Source organism: Megalops cyprinoides, chromosome 18, assembly GCF_013368585.1.
Source record: "Megalops cyprinoides isolate fMegCyp1 chromosome 18, fMegCyp1.pri, whole genome shotgun sequence".
NCBI lineage: Eukaryota > Metazoa > Chordata > Actinopteri > Elopiformes > Megalopidae > Megalops > Megalops cyprinoides.
In genome coordinates this window covers 29,386,594-29,409,243 of record NC_050600.1, presented here as the reverse complement: position 1 = coordinate 29,409,243, position 22,650 = coordinate 29,386,594, and the positions used below count along the sequence as shown (strand labels likewise).

The window sequence follows — 22,650 nt, the reverse complement described above, 5'->3', positions numbered from 1 at the left end:
ATGTGAAAGGGGTCAGGTGTGAGTGTTGAGGGAGATGTTTGTGATTACCTGACAAGGGCTTGTTGTGAGTACTTAGATGGCAGTATCGGGATGGGGAGGGGAGCTGAAGTGACATCAAAGGAAGAGTGTGACATTTGGTAATGCATGTGTGGTGGTGGGGGTGTGGTGTGAGGTGGATGTAACAGTTTTGAATCTGTCCTAGGCTGCTCTGTTCATTGTGCTCCTGTGCTTTCATCCCTGTGTAGTTTTTATGTATTGCTACATTTTTCCCTCTTATGTTTTCCTCATTTTGCGTGAAACTGCACTTTCTACTGATACAATCTGTGTCTGTGCGTGCAACTGATCGATAGAGATCTGTCCATCTGCGGGGCACTGAGGAGCATCAGCCTGCTGTCCTCACCATTCCTTCAGCCTCAGCGTTTAAGAAGCATGGCTCCAAGGGGGCAGTCATCCCGTTAACCAAATCCCTGTTACCTCATGGGGATGTCCGACCTCTTAGCATGCACAGCTCGTGTTGGACAGCAGAGGGCAGTCTTGCACTTGGTCGCAGGGCTGCTCCAGTTCTGTGTCTGCCTCCCTCAGCCTTCGTTGTGAGGTTGTAATTAGAACCACTGCTGTTGACATGTAGCATTATCTGATGCCGTCCGTGGCGGCAGCATTCGCTGATGTTCATTAGCACAGGAGTCTCGGGGTTGATGCCTCTCCTCCTCCCTTCTCCCATAAAGCTGCATCAGCAAGAGGAGGTGAATCATATCTGCATCTGTTTCAGCTCACAGTCCTATTTTGACACCAGCTAAAACAGCCAAAGCCATTTTGCTCCTAAGTTTAATTCAATTTGCCCTGAAAAGACAGAGGAGGAATTGCCCACTTTTTCCAGTAACACTCAAGTTCTTTTTGTTCTTTCATCCTTTCAGGAGGGAATGATTTGTGTCACCCCTTACATTAGGTAAGGAAGGTCTTTGCTTCAGCTGCCTCTTTTGCTTCATAGTTATCAGTATCCTATGATCTTGTCATAGTGCTTCTATTACTGGCACTGTGATATTTCTGTAATTTAGTTTGATTGATTGATTGATTGATTCATTCATTCATTCACCCAGTTTTTCAAGCTGTCTGTCTCTGATGCAGCTGGACTGTGTGTGTGTGTGTGTGTATGTGTATGTGTATGTGTATGTGTATGTGTGTGTGTGTGTGGAAACATTGTCCAGTCCTCTGGTTGGCAGCCCCTTTTAAGGTCTGCATACATTGGGGTATCTGTTGGTAGGTGTGTCCTATTTGGGCAGAGCTGGCATTATGCGATTATGTAAATGGTTATGACTGAAGCAGCCCCAGATCAGCCTGCAGACGTGGCACCAGGCTGGGTTTTGGAGCTGTGTGTCTTCTCTTTGCTGCAGTGCCCCTTAGTGGTATGTGAGGCGCCTGTAAAAGTTTCCAGTGCTGTCATTGTGGATTTATCCCTCTTCCAATCAAAATTTGTCTTGCTGTGGTGCACTGTGGAACTTTTAGTGGGGAAAAATAGCTGTGGGCTGCATGTGAGTGCATCAGAGGACTGCACTCACCTTGTTTCGGTGCACCTGCGAGCACAGGGGATGTGTATGAACACAGGAGCACAGTGTTTAATCAGGTTCTCAAAAATGGCTGGAAAAAGGGGGAACAGTATTAAAGAAAGGAAATTGTGCTATCAAAATAGCCATTATAAAAATGACAGAGGAAGCATTGGTGTTACTTTGTCAGATTGACACACCTTTTGATTTGATTGTCTTGTGCCATGAACCATTCAGCAGATTCTTACTGGGCTCCCTCTGGTGCTGATGACCACCCCAGCAATTTCAGTGAAACTCTGCCTCAGAAAAAATGCCTTCTGTATCAGATGATTGAGAAAAAAACCATCAAAAAAACAAGAAAGTGCTTGACAGTTCATACTTGTTTTCTCTGAAATTGGTGCTTGCTATTGAACTGGCTCGGAGCACCCCGGAGCTTTTGTGAGCATTAAACAATATGGAACCAACTGCACCAGACACAAAATCATAGCTGTAATCATAGTCATCTATCATGGTACAATTACTCTGCTCAGAGGGCAACATTGTGATGGAACCAGTCTGAAAGGATGCCAAAATATTCTATGTACCATATAGGTCTCATCTCAGCATCTTCACAATTGTCTGACATCAGTATAGCTCCACATCAGACTTACCTCAGTACAGCTCTATTCCTCTGTGACCTTAGTGCAGCTCCATTCTTGACCAATCTCAGTATAGTTCCACACCTATGTGATGTCAGTAAAGCTCTACAGCAGACTGACCTCAGTCCAGCTCCATACCTCAGTGACCTCCTTCACTGTCCTTTTGCTGTCAGGCATTCTGCAGTCTGTACTCAGTCTGCCTAAAACAGTGGCCTGTCCCTATCCCAGAATTCCCGTCTCTCATTGTGTGGATAATCCACCTTGCTCAGTGCTTCACATTCTGACCCCCAGACCCCCTCAGGTCCCCAGGGGTCTATTCTCCCCCAGTCATTTACCGCCACTGCCACTGTCAGCATGCAGCATCTCCGTGACACTACAGTTAAAAATGCATTAATGGATTCCTCTTTTTCTGCACAGCAATTAAGCATTGTACCATTTAATCAGCCAGTTCAGCAGCTGTAAGCAAACCAAAAAAAAAGGCCAGACAGGAACAGCTGTCATTTGATATCCTCACGTTTTCTCATAAGTGCTCTACGAGGTCAACCACAGGAACAGGTCTCACTGTTTCATGCTACTCCACAGCCAGTCCCTGCGACAGCTCTCCTGCATGAACTCAGCTCTGCTCCGTCTCTCATGGAACGCTCTGAACACTCACATCTGTTCCTGTCTTCATCAGTCCAGATGTGTTCTGACTCTGCTAAGCAGGGCTGGGTTAGCTCAGTTCGGCCAGGTTCTCCAGCACTCTGTAAAGCAGTTAAGGCTCCCTGAAGTGACAGAGAGAAGCTGGGTGGAATCGGTCCCAGCAGTAGTCAGTTGAGAATTGAGATAACATGCATGGTACTCTGGGACAAGGCTCGGAGTCGAACCAGGGTGAAGCATCAGGCTGCACTGATATCGGGGAGGAAAGAACACCATGGCCATGTCCTGGAACCATTGGAAAACCCACAGCATGTTGGGGTATTACAGCCCATGGCATTTGTGATGCAAATGCACTGTGCCATACATCAGGCAGATAACTTCCTCATTGATTTAATGTCAGATTAAGGTTACAGATCTTGCTGGTGATCATAAATAAATGACTGAGACAGTAGTATGCTCATTGGGAGTTTCACTAAGGTAGACCTCTTTGACCATGGCAACACCTCTGATCTCTGACCTCCTCTGACCTTCCACCCACCAATCATAATCCAATATTTGAAAACTACCCATTTTATGTGTTACGTACAGTTAGGTCAAAAGGCATGGCACCCTGACTTGGTGACTATGTTAGAATGCTGGTCGACACTGTGAACGTCCTCTAATAAGATGGAGATTAAATGGCATCTGCTCTCACATCATAAATGAATCTTTTCTCTCTCTCTCCCCTACAGATTGCCTTCTCCCAGCACAGTAACTTCATGGACCTTGTGCAGTTCTTTGTCACCTTTTTCAGGTAAGTCCCTCCCCCAAAACCACCTCTGTAAGCTGTGAGCTTCCTAAATAGGAGCTGTTATCATGGCATAACCACAATGTTCTGAAAACATCATGACAGTGGGTATTTATACACACTAGTGCCTTGTGCTTACCCAGACAGTAATGTAAACATTTTGTTACTGTAGCACTGTGTTACAGGAGCACTGCTTTACTGCAATAATGTGGTCAGGAGTGGCCAGTCTCCGTAATCATATACATGCAGGTCATGTCCATTGCCAAGTGCCAGTTGACCCTTAACTCAGGTCCTCTGCATGATTGCACCTGGGTCTCAATGCTCTCCGATCAGTTGGCTCTGTGTGCATTTAATGGAAGTCAGCACTGAGGATAAACAGAGAATGCATGATGTTTTTAACTGTCAGTGCTCTCTAAAACTAAGGCCAGAGTAAATCATTTCCATTAACGAAATTGTCCTGGTTAAACTGGTCACAGGTGAAGCAAGCAGTCAAACCTAATTACCAAAACAATGGCAAAAGGGGAGAATATGTAGATGTTTTACAGAAGTCCTAAGCGCCAATTGAAATTGAATGAAATTGAAACAGGTACAGCAGTAAAGGCAGTATAAGCATAAGCCCTAGTTTAAGCAGTGAAGGTCTGCTCTTTCTGTCAGTTATTCTTTCATTAATGAAAAGCTGCAAGGAGAAACATTCACATACATCACATGCATGTCTCCATTTTGTTTTTTTTGGTGTTGATTTTTTAACATTCATTTACACCCTCCCTTCTCAAACTAATACAGTATTTCCATAACCCCCCTCCCTTAAAATAAGTAACCCAGGGTAACCCTGGTGCTGCTTCACTGTGAAATACTTCAGTTTCATAACTGAACTTCTACCGTGCCCTGTGAGGCTTCGAGTCTCCCTCTTAGGCAAGTGGTGTGACACAGCAGGAGAAGCACGGGTGCTTTTAGCGCAGTTCAAATTTTTAGGGTGGTCGTGATATGTTCTGTCCAAACCAATAGGCACGCATGTCCAAGTATTTCTATTGTTACATTATTAGCTGACTGACAGACATCGCGTGCCATCCATTGCCCCATGCAGGAGGGATTCGCAGTGTTGTCTGTGCACGAGTGCACGCCTGTGGGTGTGGTGTGTGTGTGTGTGTGTGTGTGTGTGTGTGTGTGTGTCTGTGCATACGTCTGTGTGCAGTACCAGTAAAAAGTTTGGACACACCTAGGGTTTTTTTATTATTATTATTTTCTACATCTTGGAATAATAGTAAAGACATCAGAACTATGAAGTAACACAATAGAGTTATGCAGTGACCAAAAAGTGTTAAACAAATCAAAACTAATATTTTATATTTTAGATTCTTAAAGCAGCAAAAATTTAGATAAAAATGTCTTTGAACGGATGTTTCCCATTATCTCAATCAGGTGTATCCAAACTTTTTACTGGTACTGTATATATGTGAACCTGGGGTACCTGTGGGTGTTTCTGAGTATGCATGTGCATATGTGTGTATGTGTGCACACATGCCTGTGAATGTGAATGTGTATATATGCGTATTTGTGTTCCTGTATGTGTGTTTGTGCATGAGTATGCATGTGTGTATGTGAATGTGTGCATATGCATATTTGTGTGTGTTCCTGTATGTGTGTTTTTGTGTCTGTGCGTACATGTGTGCATGCTTTTCGGGCTGGGGGCGGAAAGCAGAATTATGAGTGCAATAGCACTCTGATCTCCAGCAGAACAGCAGTAATGTGTTATCGATCTTGGAACCTGGTGGGGAGCTGTGAATCAGTGCTCCCCCTAACTCGTTGCCTCTGTTCAATCAGTAACCTCTGACCTCTGTGGGCCATGTGTACACCTCATTCCAAAGCACTCCTGGGTAATTGCTTTGCATCGCTGCAGATCCAGTGCCAAGGACAGCACGTGGCCACTGATCCAAGGACAGTCAGTTGGACAACAGGTTAAAGGAAGATGATACAGACTGGGCTTGTGCTCTCAGACCTCAGAACACATTACTTGTGCTGTATGCTAAAAAAAAAACCCACCATCGGGGGAGGCGGTGAGCTTGGCCCTTGCTTGCCTCAGAGGTGGTGCAGGTGCAGGGCCTAATGAGGCTAAGAATTTCATGCTTCCCGTCTCCGCTAAGGGATGCATGCAGTGACAAATCCTTCCCCTCCATTATATTAACCTGAGATTCACTGCTGATAAATGCTAAATCTGCTTCTGTTGAGGCTGCTGATCAGAGGGGATTATTTCATTAGCCACCTTTAGATCCAGCCTCCTCCTGGACGCCTTCTGCAGGATAATTAAAATCAAAGAGGGAGCGAGATAAGAGCGGAGCTCTCAGGGTGAGGAGCATGAGCGCCAGTGAGTGGGAATGATTGAGTGTCTGTTTATCTGGCAGCTTTGCTCAACAGGCTTCTCCTCCTGCAGTTGGAGACATTTACTTGCCCCTTCTCTGCTGTGGAGAATCTGGCCAATGCTTTTCACATAAACTGAACAGAAGAAGAAAACTTGCTAAATAATACCATAAGCACATACATGTGAAAGAGAATCCAAATCTGTCATGATGAGTGCACACATGAAGGAGAATTCAGATCTAATCACCCTGAGTATACACAAGGAGAATCTTCATCCAGCCGCCACTCCGCCATTCCTGCCACAGTGTAGTATTATGAAAATACCATTGAGCCATTATATTTGAATAAACATAAACTACAAAGTGAAAAGATGTGCTGCTTTTCTGTTTGTTTTCTTGTCATGTTAGTGTGCCCTTGAGCATGGCAATGGGGGGCTTACGAGAATGCAGGTGTTACAGCATCTCCTGCTCTGCACTGTGGTCCCTCTCCCTTCCTTCTGTCAGCTCCGCATAGTCACGAACAGCACAGTGTACACCCTCAGGGTGTGTCACACAGTCTGCTTGAAGCAGAGCACGGCCATTATCATTCTCACTGTCACCTGTTATACTGCAGAACAAAATCCAATATCTCTCTTAATGGCTTTTATATTACCGGCTGCAGAAAAGCTTATGAAAGCCACTGCTGGGCGCTGAATGGTTCTTGTCACAATATCTAATGTGCATCAGGAGACGGTGAACATCAACCGGAATGTGTTTTAAGACCCTTTGTCAGAATCTGCATATTTCATTTACATTACATTACAGTTGTTTAGCAGATGTGCCTATCCATTGTCATTCACACAGCTTACAAATTTTACACATTATCCATTTATATAGCTGGGTATTTAGTAAAGCAATTGGGGTTAAGTACCTTGCCCAAGGGTACAGCAACAGTGCCCCAGTGGTTGAATGGGAGTGAAAGCCTTTGGGGCACAAGTGCTGCTCTTCGCCTCACTACTCCCCACTTTTTGGGGAATTTATAATTTTTTTCCAGCTGTTTTGGAAAAAATTAGCCAGCTGTTTTGTCACTGACATAGGCCTATTGGTGAGGTAAAGTTAGCATCACCTGCTAGCTAGTAATACAGGTAGGAGAATTATGCGACCAACTTTGTGAAGAAAACTTCACCGCAGTATTCAGTCGACATTTTAAATTTCACATGCTGCAGACGAATAAATGTTTTAATTAAGGTAAACAAAAAACGTGCACACAGTATGTACTGTACTTCCATGCTTTCCTGTCAAGGCCACAGATTTTTGTCAATGTTGCACCTGTTTTCCCTGGCTATACAGTGAGGGAAACCTGTCTGCTGTGTGTCGTCCATATTTGGCAGTCTTCTGCTGTGATTGGAAGGCATGCATCATTCATTACATCAAAGTGTGACATTTGGTTATGTGGATTAATGTCATACACTTTCCATCTCCACGAGGAAAATAACTCTTCTTATATATAGGCCTAATGAGACACATCCTAATGTTGGGTGACACACCTTCATGTTGGGCAAACTCTGCCCCATCTCCTATGTCCAGATGAGTAACAGAGGTGGCCAGCTCTTCCTGAAAGCACTTAAGCGGTGTTTACACATGCGTACCTTATTTCAAGCCATCCTGATATTGTTTTATTTTTCAATCAAGATATGTGCTCCATTAAGGACTGGGATTACGTATACAGACATAAAATTCATAGCAAATTGTGTCCCCCCTAATATCAAACTCTCTAATACGCCCTTGGCAGAGGGAACTTAGTCTCAAAAGTCGCTTGGAAATACGCGCATAAATTACACATCAAAACAGAGCTACGCTTGTGCAGACTCTCACAATGTCTTTGGTTTAGTGCTGTGATGAACGGTTTTTGAATTATGAGCCAAAATATGCACCCAGTACTAGTAGTAATAATAATAATAATGGTTACAGTGGTAAATAATAAATAATCATGTGGTGAGAGTAATAATAGCATTACTAATAACAATAATGTCAATAATAATAACAGTAAATAATAATAATAATCATCATCATTGCTATTGTTATCATCATCATCATCAATAATAATATTAGTAATAATTATGAATAATAAGTGATAACCATAATAACAATACTAATAACAAAAATATCAATAATAATAATAATGATAATAATGACAGCAGATGAGTAGTGGTAATGGATAACAAACTAAATAAATAAATAAATAGGGAAGGAAGGAAAGAAAGGAATGCCAGGGGGGGTGGGGGGTGGGGGTTCAATTTGTCTGCAAGTTGAGGCTTACAAGGATGGGTTCCCAGGTATCATTGAATTGTTTGGATTGTTTATTGTTTTTAGCTGTGATTCGTTCCATTGAGAGATAGTCTATTAACAAATTAAGCCATTATGACATTGAGAGTTTGTGCCTGTATTTCCAGTTAAGGAGTATTGTTTTTTTGGCTATGGTCAAGGTGATAAGTATGGTTTTGTGATATTTGTGAAGGTGACTGATGGGTGTGAGATCTCCTAGAAGAGAAAGAGATGGGGACAGTGGAATGCTGTGACCCAGAAATTTGGAGAGCTCAACTGTTACAGTTTGCCAGAACTTTTGGGTTGGTGTGCATTGCCAAAAAGAGTGATGATAGCAATCTATTTTGTTGAGGGTGCATTGTGGACAGATATCTATATTGGTGAAGCCCATGAGGTGCATTCTGCGATTGGTGATGTGTGTTCTGTGCATAATTTTATACTGGATTAGCTGTAGTCGGGAGTTGTTTGTTGTGGAGTAGATGTTTCTACATATTTGTTTCCAGACATTGAGATCAGTCTTGACTGTTAAATGTTTTTCCCAGTCTGTAATTGGGATGGATCGTGTTTTGTCTTTTGGTGATGATATGAGTTTATATAGTTTAGATAAAGGTTTCTTAGATGTTGAAATGGATGCTATGTTTTCTATTAATGGCGGTGGTTGCAAATTATTGTTGGAAAGTTGTATTTTAGTGTTCTTAAGTTGAAGATACTGTAAAAAGTTGTCTTGGGTGATGTCATATTTCTGTGTTAGTTCATGGATCGTCAAGAATTTATCATTTTCAAATAGGTGGTGTATGTGGGTGATTCCTTTATTTTTCCATGAGTTAAATATGAAGGTCATCTTTTGATTAAGAAATCTGGGTTGTTCCAAATTGGTGTGAGTTTACAGGGATTAAGTGGGTGGTTGGTGATTTTCCACCAAGCTTCCAGAGTTGTTGAAATGGTGATAGTTCCATAGCAATTATGTTTTTTGATTGATTGGGACAAGAATGGTAGGTCTTTAATGGAGAGTTCTTCACATACTGACTGTTCAATTTCAAGCCAAGGATCTTGTTGCATGTCTGAATATATCCATTTCATTATGTACTGTAACTGATGAGCTAAGAAGTAATGAAAAAAGCAGCTTGCTTTCCTGAAGTATTGAAAGTTTAATTCTCAGTTGTTTATTTTTCCAGTAAAATTTTGTGATTATTGAGTTTAGAGTAGAGAACCAATTGGATTTTGGAAAGATGGGAGTCATTGAAAAAAGATAGTTGATTCTTGGTAGGATTGACATTTTCACTGCAGCTATGCGGCCAGCAAGTGAGAGTGGTAAGTTATTCCAACGGTTTAAATGATTTCCAGTGGTTTTAAGAATTGGCATGAAGTTCAGTTCAAACAACTCTGAAAGGCTGGAGGAAATATTAGTGCTGAGATACTGAATGTTACATGTAGGGATGTTAAGTGAGAGATTGGGGGTCACAGCATTCCACTGGTCCTCGTTAACTGGGAGTATAATGGATTTTTACCAGTTGATTGAATATTCTGAGATGGTGGAAAATGTCCCAATCAGATTGAAAATAGCTGGAAGTGATGTTAGAGGATTTTGTGTATATAGTAATAGGTCATCTGCATATAGACTAATCTTATGGGTTGTGTTCAGGATGGTGATACTAGTGATTTTGGTGTCTTGGTGGATGGCAGCTGCTAGGGGTTCAATAAACAGGGCAAATAGTAGGGGTGAGAGTGGACATCCTTGTCTTGTGTCCCTGTGAAGTGATTACTGATGCTGTGGGTGAGTTGTACAAAATTTTGATCCATTGAATAAATGATTCCCCAAAACCAAATCTTTATAATGTGGTGAATAAAAATGTCCAGTTAACCTGGTCAAATGCTTTTTCAGCATTTAATGACAAGATAATTGCATTGGTATTTTTGTTTTTGGCTATACTGATTAGATTGAATTGGCAGCGCATGTTACTTGATGGATGCCTGCCTTTAATGAAGCCTGTTTGATCAGGGTGTATTATAGAAGGTATGACTGTTGTTATTCTCATGGCTAGTGCCTTACTGATTTTTTTTTTATATCTGTATTAATGAGAGATAATGGACGATAGCTTGCTGTAATAAATCTTTGCTCTACGTCATGTAAACACATTCCTTTGTCAAAGGGAGGGGGATGGCACATGGGAATGCACACAAATCTAGTTTTATATATGTTATTTCGGTTATTATATGTTATAATTATTATTGAATAACAAACGTTACTGTAAAACATCAATGGCATTTCATACTTGGCAGCACTGTCTCTGTGACTCTTACCACGCATTTTCCACGTAAAAACTCAACGGCAAAAGACCAGATGGCTTCACGTGTCTCTCCTAGGTCACAGACAAAGGCACATTTCCGCAGTTAAGCCATCTCCTTGATTTGAGTAATAGATGCCCAGCACGTCCCTGTGCTGATGAAAGTCAAACGTCCCAAGCATTAAGAAATGGGCTTTCTTTAAGGGCTGGTTATTTCAAACTGAAGCCTGTCCTTGTGGTTCATTTTGAAATACTTTTTGACTGTACCCATACCCAGCAAGCCTAAAAGCATTACATTACATTACATGCATTTAGCAGACACTCATATCCAGTGCAACTTCCATCACAATAGAAGTGTATCCATTCAATTTAAATGAACAGCAGTGTCAGACCAGGCTCACAATACTCCTAGACCAGTGAATGTGAGCATAACACTATTCAAGCCCTACCACAAGTTAACTTGTGCAATCTGACAAAATCCATGTATACTATGATACAACAGTCCTTCGAAGACTAATTCATGATACACCATAATACTACATATAAAATGATCAAGTTCAAGAAGTAGTAGAAAGGGTGAGGATAGAACTGAAACTGAGATCCAGTATGAAGAGGTGGGTCTTCAGTCTGCATTGGAAGATGGCCAGTTATTACGTTGTCCTAACCCCCATGGAGAGTTCATTCCACCACTGAGGGACCCAGTACAGACAGGGATCCTGCCCCGTCAGGTTGGGACAGTCACTTGCTCTGTGGATGCAGAATGCAGCGATCTTTAGGGAACATACGGTTTGAAGAGGGGTCATAGGTATGAGGAAGCTGTCTTATTCACTGTCCTGTATGCTAGCACAAAGGTTTTGAACTTGATGTGAGCAATAACAGGAATCCAGTGAAATGAGATGAGGAGGGGAGTAATTTGACTATGTTTGGGGAGATTGTAGACAAGTCATGCAGCCCCATTTTGGATTAAGATAAGATAACACTTTACTTATCCCCAGGCGGGGAAATTTAGGTGTTGACAGCAGAAAGACAGGCAAAGTACAGATAAAACTACTATAAAAATACAATACAATAAATATACTATGCTATAATGTGTAATATAGTAATCAACAATAAAAAAACAAATAAGCAAACAACTGTACATGTAGTGCAAAAAAGATATAGTGAGCAGTAAAATGAGCAAAAACAGGTTCAGGTATTTACATGTAGTGCAAAATGGCATGATAGATTTGGGGGGGGGGGGGTCGGCAACTAGGGAAAAGGCATTGGCTGGGGGTCTCAGGCTCTGTTGTACAGCCTGATGGCTGTCGGCACAAAAGAGTGCCTAAATCGCTCCATCTTGCACGTGGGGAAGATGAGCCTGTGGCTGAAGGTGCTCCCCATCTGCTCATCATAGAGGGGATGGGAAGGGTTGCCCAGGATGGTCCTGATTTTGTCCCTCATCCACCACTGCCACCAGACTGTCCAGTTTTTGTCCAACAACAGAGCTGGCCTTCCTCACCAGCTTAAGTCTGTTGGTCTCCCCAGTCCTGGTGCTGTCTCCCCAGCAGACCACAGCAAAGAATAGTGTGCTGGCTACCACAGACTGGTAGAACATCTGCAGTAGTCTGCTGCACACGTTGAAGGACCTAAGCCTCCTGAGAAAGAAGTCTGCTCTGTCCTTTCCTATAGAGGGCCTCGGTGTTGTCCGTCCAGTCCAGTTTTTATTATTATCTATTTATTGTTTATGTGCACTCCCAGGAACCTGTACGAGTCCACCATCTCAGTTTCCTCCCCCTGCATGGTAAAAAGGGGTTGGGGGCTTCCCGCTCCTTCTGAAGTCCACCACCAGCTCCTTGGTCTTGTTGATGTTGAGCTGGATGTGGTTCTCCCCACACCATCTGGTGAAGCTCTGTACCATCCCTCTGTACTCCTCCTCCTCATCCTCAATGATGCAGCCCACGATGGTGGAATCATCGGAGAACTGGTGAAAAGAAATGGTGAAAGTACGGTTCCTTGGGGTGCGCCGGTGTTGCTCATCACTACATCTGACAGGCTGCCCTGTAGCCAGACGAACTGTGGCCTGTTGGTGAGGTAGTCTGTAATCCAGACCACCATGTCGTGGCCTATCTGTATGTCTGAGAGCTTCTCCCCAAGCAGGAGGGGCCGGATGGTGTTGAATGCACTGGAGAAGTCAAAGAACATGACTCTCACTGTACTTCCTGGCCTCTCCAGTTATGAGTAAGCCCTGTGCAGTAGGTAGATGATGGCGTCGTCCATGCTGATTTGGACCTGGTACGCAAACTGCGGAGGGTCCAGGGAGTCACTCACCAGGGGCCTAAGGTGCCACAGAACCAGTCTCTCGAATGTCTTCATGACATGCGACGTCAGTACCGCTGGCCTGTAGTTTTTGAGAGTACTGGGACATCCTTTCTTGGGCACTGGAACAATGCAGGAGGTCTTCCACAGCTGGGGCACCTTCTTCAGCCTCAAGGAGAGGTTGAATAGGTGCTGGAACACTCCTGCAAGCTGTCCGGCACACGCCTTAAACACCCTGGGATTGATGTTGTGTGGACCCAATGCTTTGTTGATTCGGAGCTTGGATAGCTCCCGTCTCACCTGGCTGGATGTGATGAATGGGCTGGTGGGGGGAGGGGGGAGATGTCCTTTGGCATGAGGGACAGACTGTTGGGGGAAGGTGGCGGTTGTGAGGTTGTCTCTGGTGGCAGGGGGACGGGAGGGGGGAAGGGCTGTGGTGCCTCCTGTATTGTCCTCAGTAGTAGAGGGGGGCATGGAGAGGGGAGGGCAGCAGCTGAGGTGTGGATTGGGGCTGAGGGGGGTGGCAGCTGGGGTGCGGGGGTTGAATCAAACCTGTTGAAAAACAGGTTTAGCTCATTTGCACACTCCTGGCTCCCTTCCATAGCTGGTCCTGATTTTTTATGTCCAGTGATCCTCTTTAACCCATCCCACACCTCCTTGGTGCTGTTCTTTTGTAGCCTTGCCCTCTAGCTTCTCCCTGTAGTTGTTCTTGGCTTTCCTCAACTCCCTCCTCAGCTCCTTTTGGACTGATCTAGCCTGTTCCTTGTCTCCTGCCATGAAGGCCCTCTTCTTCCTGTTGAGGAGGGCTTTAATGTCCTTGTTAATCCATGGTTTATTGTTCGGGAAACAGTGGGCCTTCTTGGTGGGTACAACGCTGTCCTCACAGAACTGGATGTAGTCTATAATGAACTAGGAAAGGAGCTCAATGTCCTCCGTGTCGTCCTCCAGAAACAGGTCCCAGTCCGTGGTCTGAAAACAGTCCTGCAGGGCCTCCTCAGCTTCTCTAGACCGCCTAAATCCTGGTGATGGTGGGCCGCTGTCTGACTACAGGCTTGTACCAAGGTACAAGATGTATCAGGTTGTGGTCTGATCCGTCGGGGGGGCGGTGGAGTTGTATGGCTCCTTCACGTTGGCATACAGCAAGTCCAAGACTTTATCCTTCCTTGTTTTGCATTTCACATACTGAGTGAAGTTAGTAAGGGTTATGGATAGGGAGACATGATTGAAGTCCCTGTTGATTGTCATGAAGGCGCTGGGGTTTTGTGTCTGTAATCCCGTGACAGTAGGGTGGATGACTTCCCAGGCACGTGCAGCCATTGCTGAAGGTGGGATGTAAACAACAACAACAATGGCGTGAGAGAACTCCCGAGGCAGATAGTATGGCCTCAGTCCCACAGCCAGCATCTTGAGTACAGATGCTCTCCTTCACCATTACATGCCCAGGGTTACACCATTTCGAGTTAACAAAGATAGCCATACCTCCTCCTTTCTTTTTACTGCTCTGTTGTCCCCTGTCCACTCGCACTAGTGTGAAGCCGGCTAGCTCCGAACAGTCTGGTATGTTCCCTGTCAGCCATGTCTCTGTGAAACACAACAAACTGTACTCCCGATACTTGTGCTCACTGCTCGCCAGTGCTGTGAGTTCATCCATTTTGTTGGTCAGCGATCTCACTTTCCCCATGACAGTCGATGGTAGGCAGGGTTTAAGTCTCCTGTTCCTCTCTCGCCTCTCCCTTGCCTTCGCACCGGCTCTCAACACCCCGCCGATGTCTCCGCAGCTCTGCTGGTATGTCTGCCGGTGGAGCCCACACTCGAGCCTTATACTCCATGAGTGCTTCTCTCATGTAGGTGAGCATTGCTTGGTCTAACACGCACATGAACAAACACGAGTACACAGACTAAGCTAAGCTAAAAACTAAAACCGACTAACCGAACTAGTGATCAAGAAAAAAATATAAAAAGTGGAGATAAAGGCATGTTCTAGTGTGATGTTAGAGTGAAGGAAAAGAAAAAGTCGAAGAAAGTTAAAAAAGTGTAGGAGCTGGTGTAACAGGCTGCCATCCGTGAGGACGGCGCGCTACCAGTATTAGTTGTAGAGGTTTGGCAGGCAGGAAGGAAATCAAAGAGGGAGTTGAAGTAGTCCAGGCGTGAGAGGACCAGGGCCTAAAATAGGAGCTGTGTTGAATACATAGTGAGATCGAAGGATCAGCCCCTGATGTTGTAGAGGAAGAATCTGCAAGCCTGACTCACCGCTGTCACCTGAGAGCAGAAAGACAGTTAGCTATCAAGCATTACACTAAGACTATTGACAGTGCTATTGGTTGTAAGGCTTGTAGAGTCTAGGCTGAGGGAGAGCTCTTGAACCAGTGAGGGCTTGGATGGGATGAAAAGCATCTCAGTTTTAGCCAGGTTCACCTTCAGGTGGTGGCTCACCATCCACTGTTAAATGTCTTTCAGGCAAGCAGATGCATTCAGAAACCTGTCTCAGACAGCGGAAATGTCAGGAAGAGTTGTGTGTCGGCATAGAAATAATATGAAAAACTGTGGGAGGAGATGACAGAGCTGAGAGACTGCATGTAAAGGGAGAAGAGGAGGGTGCCGAGTACAGAGCCTTCATGGAAACCCGTAGACAGGCTGTGGGGTCTGAACAGCCCACCATTCCAGGACTCCCTGATGGAGTGTCCAGAGAGGTAGGATTTAACCCAAGGGAGAGTGGTGTCAGTAATCCCCAACATAGTCAGGGTAGATAGAAGTAGAGGATGGGCCACTGTGTCAAAGGCTGCAGAAAGGTCTAGAAAAATCAAGACTGAGGAGTGGGAGGAAACTCTGGCTGTTTGAAGAGCCTCAGTAATGGAGAATAGGGCAGTCTCTGTGGAATGACCAGCCCTGAAAGCAGGCTAAAAAGGGTTGAGAAGGTTGATCTGGGAGAGAAAGGAGGACAGCTGGTTAGCCACAGCTCGTTCAATCGTTTTTGACAAAAAAGGGAAGGAAAGAGAGAACTCGATAGTTTTTGACAGCAGATGAGTCCTTTTCTTCAGCAAAGGTGTGACTCGCACCCCATTGAAGGCTGCTGGCAAACTACCCGTGACTGATTCATTAGACTCATTATGAATGGAAGAAGACTGGGAGTGATAGGCTGCAGGAGAGACAAAGGAATGAGATCCACAGCACAGGTAGTTGGTTGATGTGATGTAAAGAGGTGAGTGACATCAGCATCAGGAAGAGGGGAGAATTTAGAGAGGGGAACGGTGGCAAGTGGGAGGGGGGATTTGAGGGAGTTACAAATGTTTACAATCTTAAGGGTGAAATGATCCACAGAGAGACCAGAGGGGGTGGAGGTGGAGTTGACGGAGGATTGAGGAGAGAAGAGAAAGTAGAAAATAGTCTGCATTAGTCAGTTACGAGTATTAAAAGCTGAGTGTAATTTTATTTTCCCAGCAGATACCCTTATTTAGGATGACTTATGTAGCTTAATCTCTCATCCAGCTTTGTGAGTGTGTCATGCTGGCAGACAGTGGAAGTGCCTGGGCTGTGAGCCAAGCCCATACTGGTCTGATTATAAGCCCCTTCTCTGAACTGTGCAGCCATCTGCTTCACTGAAGCGTTTCTGCCACCGGTGCTCCTTAAAGACTGAAGAGGCAGCCACCGAGACCCGCCAGTGTTGCCCGCCGCTTGCTTGTCAAGAAGATTGTCTGCTGACAGAATTTGGCAGCACAGGTGTCACACAGTGGGTACCGGGTGAGGGTGGAAAGTGAGTACCAAGCTGAAAGGCCAGTGAGCAGAGATCCCACAGCCTGGTGTCAGGGCCTTGACTGGACGTTCCTCCTCCATTCCTGCAGCAGCCGCTGTGCACCTTTGCACAGGCGATTGTCCCCACGTGTCTCACTCCCTGCACTGATGGTGTGACTTGACCACATCACTGTGGCTGGCACTTCAGAGCAGCTGAGGAGACAGAAGCAAACCTGATTTGCGTGATGGGCCGTGTGTGTGGACGGGGATTTATGTGTCTGATTTGAATGTACAAGACAAATGCCAACATAATCTGAATTTGATAATACCAACATCCCTTTCCACATGTAGGTGTCCTGCCATGTAACATCTGTACAGAGAGATTAGTGTCCACTCGCCTCTGTCCTGAACCCCAGAACCTGTTGGCCAGTTATTAAGAGGTTGAACTGTTCTGTTTGCGTTTTAGGTCCCAGATCACAGATAGATGGCATGCCCAGTCCAGCAAAGCTGTCATTAAGCCATATTTTTCCATCTCTCTCAACATCAACAACCAAGTCATGTTTCAGATGTGACTGTTTTGATTTACCTGCTGGTTTAGTTTCTAGGGCTCGGGTGATGCGACTTAGCATCCCAAATTAAGCTATAGTGTGGTTGCATGACCCATGTGGGGCGCTTGGGTAACAGCTTCACCATCCCAGGAATCAGCTTCCTGTTCTTGGCTAGTTTATGTTTTTTTTTCTTGCTATTCATTGGTCTGGTACAGAAAGAACTGTAATGGAGCCTTCTGATGACCTCAGCTGCACCCAGACGGTTTTTCTTTCATTCTCCCATAAAATTATACAGATGATAAATAGTGTTAGATAAAGATACCAGAAACACTGATACAATTTCAAATCTAATTTCCTGATTAACAGCACAAAAATATAGTATATATAAGTTTTTTTCCTCCTTTTATCTGGAGTCTATTTGATGGCCAGTTTCCTCCGAACAGTGGCAGAGGAAACTGTGAGGATTTTTTTCCCCTCTGTTTGAATAATGTGAGTAGCAGAACTGATGGAGTCTGGGAGAAGTAGTTGATAAACATCTAAACCAGCAGTGGCTCAAGAGTGGAGCCCTGCTGTCTTCCTAAATACAGTCAGAAGTGTAAATCGCAGCTCGCCCTGCTCTCTCCTTTTGAAGTGCTCCTTTTAAGGTGCATTCTTTAAATGTGGGACCGCTGTTTCCTTACTGATCTGACACGGTCCCCATCCAAGTTATCAGGGAACCATGGGCCAATCAGAAGGGAGGTTCTCCTTATCTTGCCGTGCTTAAATGCCAACTGTTTGCGCTCAAAGCCATAAATGTTCAGTAACCTTTCGGGTGCCACACTGAGGTTAATTGCTATATGAAACTCCTCTGTTTTGCCAATGAACTTTTCAGGAAAACAGGGAAAATTTGACTGGTGGCAAATTCATTCTTTATAGTTGCAGTATCTGTTTAGCAGGCTAATGTGGTTTGGAGATTGAGGATTCTTAATTTTTATTTCGGCGGTTGGGCGCTTGTTGTTCTTCTTCAGTGCTGTGTGTATACAGCTGCTCTGTTGCTATTGCTTTGCAGCTTGAGTGGTTTTATAGCGCTGCTTTCTCATAATTACTTCTCAGCTCAGCACCCTTAGTAATTATCGCCTTTATAGCTTCAATAAAATGCAGTGAAATTTAAAAGAAACTTGGCAAATGAATGTGGGGTGAAATCAAAAGCAATTTATGCAAAAAAGACCTGCATGTGCTCCCCAATCCTGTGCCATATACACACACATGTGTGTGTGTGTGTGTGTGTGTGTGTGTGTGTGAGAGAGAGAGAAATAGTACGTGAGTACATGAGTGCCTGTATGTGTGTGAGAGAGCCTAACAGTAATTACATAGCACCAAACACAGGGTATGTTGCCAACAATATCCAACCTCCAGTGAAAAGTCATACTACTTGTTTGTCTCAAGTGAGGTTTGAAATGGAGCTGTTGCTGGTGATTGGATGACCTGGCTACTCATCCTCCCCATATCCTGTTGAGAGGTGGAGGAACTTTGGACCTGAGTCAGGGCTGGCAGCACTTCCTGACATTTACATGGAAAGAGCCAGACTTTCACCAAGAGTCAAAGGTTACTGCTTTGGAAATGTGGATTTAAAATGCTTGTGAGAGAAATCTGTGTTTGAATCACAGTACTGTGGCAGTCCAGGCATGAGATAATACGTCAGCCTCAAGGAAGTCATACCTGTTTAAATGCTCCTTGTATGGTTCAGAACAACACTGTAAAAAGCATTCCAATGCCCTAAATTTTGCCCAGATGCCAGGTTTTAAATGGCCACTACACCGATACACTACACTTTCCATTGAACTTTTGTGTGCTCTGATCCTATTTTAGTAGCTGCAGAGCACTTAGGATGCAATATATGCAGCAGAGAACAAACTTGATGCATCTGGTACTACTCTTTGCATTCCTCACTTCAGGAGTGCATATTGATATCACACTTTCACTTTTCACAGAACAAGAATCAAGTGTTTGTTAATGACCCAGTTCTGGTTCATGAGCTGACATTTATCAGCGCTCGGTTAAGTTCCCCCTTTCAATAAAAGTCAGGAAGCATTTGGAGAATAAGGCCCATACGACAGGTGTGGTATGCTGAGCGCACAGCACGTGATCTGCCTGCTCAAGCCTGGTTCACATGCCTGTCCCAAACCCTGCTTGGCCACCGTCCAAGAGTCCATTTCCCTGTGTCCCGGGGCTCTGGTAGCTCGGTGTCATAGTCTGATCGTTTGGTGCCTGGCATCCCTTTCCTCCTGCCAGAATCCCTTTAAAGGGAGTCTAAAACGTGATCCTGCGATTCACGATGTATCGGTCAACGAGACACCACCCACCCACTTGGGAGAGACAAGCTCAGATATCAGAGCCCATTTATCGAAGCCATTCATCAGTGTGGACGCCTTATTCAAATGCCATGGGCCGGGCGAGATCAATGAAGCAGCAGAACAGATTGATGTTAAAAGAGTGCCCTTGCATGAGTACATGAATAAATATTGGGGGGTGCATGCATGGAAAGTGCAGAGGGAGAGGGAGCTGTGTCTGCATAGTCATGTTACGTTCGTGACCGATCTGAATCTTTTAAACGGCTCTTTGGTAAGAACGAAGGGATTGGAGTTGTACTTGAGAGCCATTCTTTTTATTGTTATGCCCAAATTTTAACTGCCTGCCCTAAATCCACTCCACTCCCCTTTACGTGAACAGTGAGAACTAGCTAGTCAGAAGAGGTAGACATTGTCGAGTTAGGTTCCTTAAAGGCAGAATGAGGGCAGCAGTGTAGCATAGTGGTTCAGTAGCAGGATGTGTAACCAAAAGGTTGCTGGTTTGATGCTAGACAGAGGGGTGGGGGGGGGGGGGGGTCTACAGCACAAATACACAATGACATTAGGTCTAGCAATACAAGTAATTCAGTGTTGCTATGATATGATTATTTCGCAGATAAACCTAGTAACCCCCTCCCCTTAAAAAAAGAAAAAGAACAATGAGCCATTCTTTTGAACGGCTCTCGGAAAGGAACTGAACCATAAGATCTGGCTCCCTTCAAAGAACCATTATTCCCATCAGTAGTCTGCAGCGTAGCTGTGGGCACCAGAGGAGCGAGAATTGTGCCGCCTGTCGGGTCAGATGCATGGTTTAGGCCGTGAAGCAAATCATGCCACCAACTCATTTCAAAGGTAAATTTAACTGGATGTAGCTGAATTTTTTTTTCCTCTTCCCCTGACATTATTCCATTACAATAGTACCACTGCTATTGGACATAATTACAATAAATGTCTTAGGCCAGGACCACATTTCATTGCCTAACTTCATTTGTTTATGTGGTAGAAACTCTTATCCAGTGGGACGCACTAGGCTGTCATGGTGAAATGCAGTAAATGCATGGTGCAGGACTATGAATGGAGTGCAGCCAGTTGCACAGTTGCTTAGTGTTAAGCTAAAAAACCATGGTAACACATGCGCCTGTAACAGTAGTTGGTTGGAATGGTGTAAATGCCAGTCTCTAATGCAGTGCGTAATGATCCGGCGTATGTGCAAGGAGGCATGGCCAGGGCAGTGTGGTATTATGGCAATGCTGCAAACCTGGGCAACAGTGTTCAATGAGCTGTGGTTTGGGCCATGTGTTGACTTAGTTACATGACCTTCAAGTGTGCATTTGCCCTAATGCTCCATGAATAGGTCAGGTAGCAGAGTTTCTTTTGGACGACATTTTGAATTTGTGTTGTTACAGTGTGTAAAAGGGCTTGTATGTAAAATTTACCCTGCCACCCTGCGGTTTAGTTATTTTCCAAACCCTCTATCCATTCACCTTGTGCTCAGACTATGCACACAGCAGTGCATCAGATACCTGTTGCGTGAAACACTGTGGTAAAGACCTATGCATTGGGTGTGTTTTAGCAAAGGATATATGAAGAGTAGTCGATAGTCGATCAGTTGTGCACGTCTGTAACGTGTACTAATCATGTTAACCTATTAGTCTATCCTTGCTAAAGTAAAAAGGGTGTTAATCAAAGAAATGCAGTACTGCACTGCATAAATTATTTTGAGTTGTGCTTGCACTGTAGTGGAAGTGGAGTGTCATTACCTACAATTCCCTACATATTTTTTGTTTGATCCCAGACCTTCTAGTGTTTGTCATTAAATATATAATAATTGATAGCACGAAAAGCATTTCCTGTAATAATAAAATGTACACTTTCACTAAAAACTATATTCAGTGTTCTGCAGAAGTAGAACACTGAATATAGTTACAAGTACAGGAGCCCCGATAATGATTTAGCCATTGGGGCCACAGCTAGAAAGCAGGCAACATCAACGCAATGTCAACACATAAGGTGTGTGCTCTGTGACATGAGTTGACAACAACCCACAGAGTGTTACCAGGTCGTGAGGCCACTGTAGACGTGAGGGAGGAGTAAGTGGGTCATATTATATTAGTGGGTCAAAAGAGATGGTAACTTTTCATAGTCTGAGATCTGGACTATTCAAACTAGAAGCCCAACATTATGTCTGAACCTACAGAAGATGGTAGAAATATTAGAATGGTAGAAATAAAGATATTTGGCTTCCCCCCTTCTAAATAGGGTGGCAGTGTAGCATAGTGGTCTGCTAGTGAGCGACGTTATTCTATAATAGTTCAATCAACTAGTGAGCTACATTATTCAGTAATGGGCCAAGTAGATAGTGAGCTGCATTATTCAGTAATGGGGCGATCAGCTAGTCATCTACATTATTCAGTAATGAACCAATACAGTTTTCCAAGATGAAGCTGTGCTACTCTAGCTACACGTTTGTAGCTATAAACACTGTGTTATACATACAGACTATGTTATACATTCAGGACTATGGAGCTAACTCCAGCCGCACTGCAGACTGCATGCATGTTGACGGAATGAACACTGTGAAGGTAATGTAAGGACAGCATTGACGGATGGTGTTTGCAGTGCAGTTGAAGAGCAGAACTGACCGCTAATGAGGCAGCTGTCACCTTTACAGCAAGAGGTGGGGGAATATGGACAAGGTGAGCATTTTAAATGCACAGGCAAATTAAAAGACAGCCAGGGTATTACTGTAAGTAACAGGGTGCTGGCAAGTCTGGGGAGAGTGTTTGGTTCTGTGTCCCAAGAACTAAATACTGCCAGATGCCTACTGCCTGTTCTAGAAAACACAAAAAATAAACATTGGACTGCATAAGTGTACTGAGATTGCAGACCCCCATCCCTTGTGTGCCGTCTAGTGATAGAATGTAGTAATAACAGACACAGATGAGCACAGACTGGGCAAGGCTAGCTGTGCATGTTAAATGAAATTTACAAGGTAACTGCCTAATGTTGTCCTTTAAGGTACAATTTATTAGTCTTAATTGGGCCAACTGCTTGTGAACATTTCTTTTACCACTGCACTTATTTGAGCAAGGAAGGAGTCAAGCAGAATGAGTCTATATTGGTCTGTAATTGGAGTGTTTGCTACTCTATGAAGAATAATACACCTCCATATATGGCATAGTATGAAATGGAAAACTCAAGGT

General features: G+C 44.2%; 1 protein-coding gene across 6 annotated transcripts in view; it reads left to right on the top strand.

The window, feature by feature from the left end:
* LOC118793069 (attractin-like) overlaps nucleotides 1-22,650 on the top strand; it is a 179,846-nt gene that overhangs the window by 113,283 nt on the left and 43,913 nt on the right. For all 6 annotated transcript variants that reach the window (XM_036551024.1, XM_036551023.1, XM_036551022.1 and 3 more), the window contains exon 25: nucleotides 3,550-3,611. In XM_036551024.1, the coding sequence (XP_036406917.1) occupies nucleotides 3,550-3,611 (62 nt within the window). The remainder of the gene's footprint in view (nucleotides 1-3,549; nucleotides 3,612-22,650) is intronic.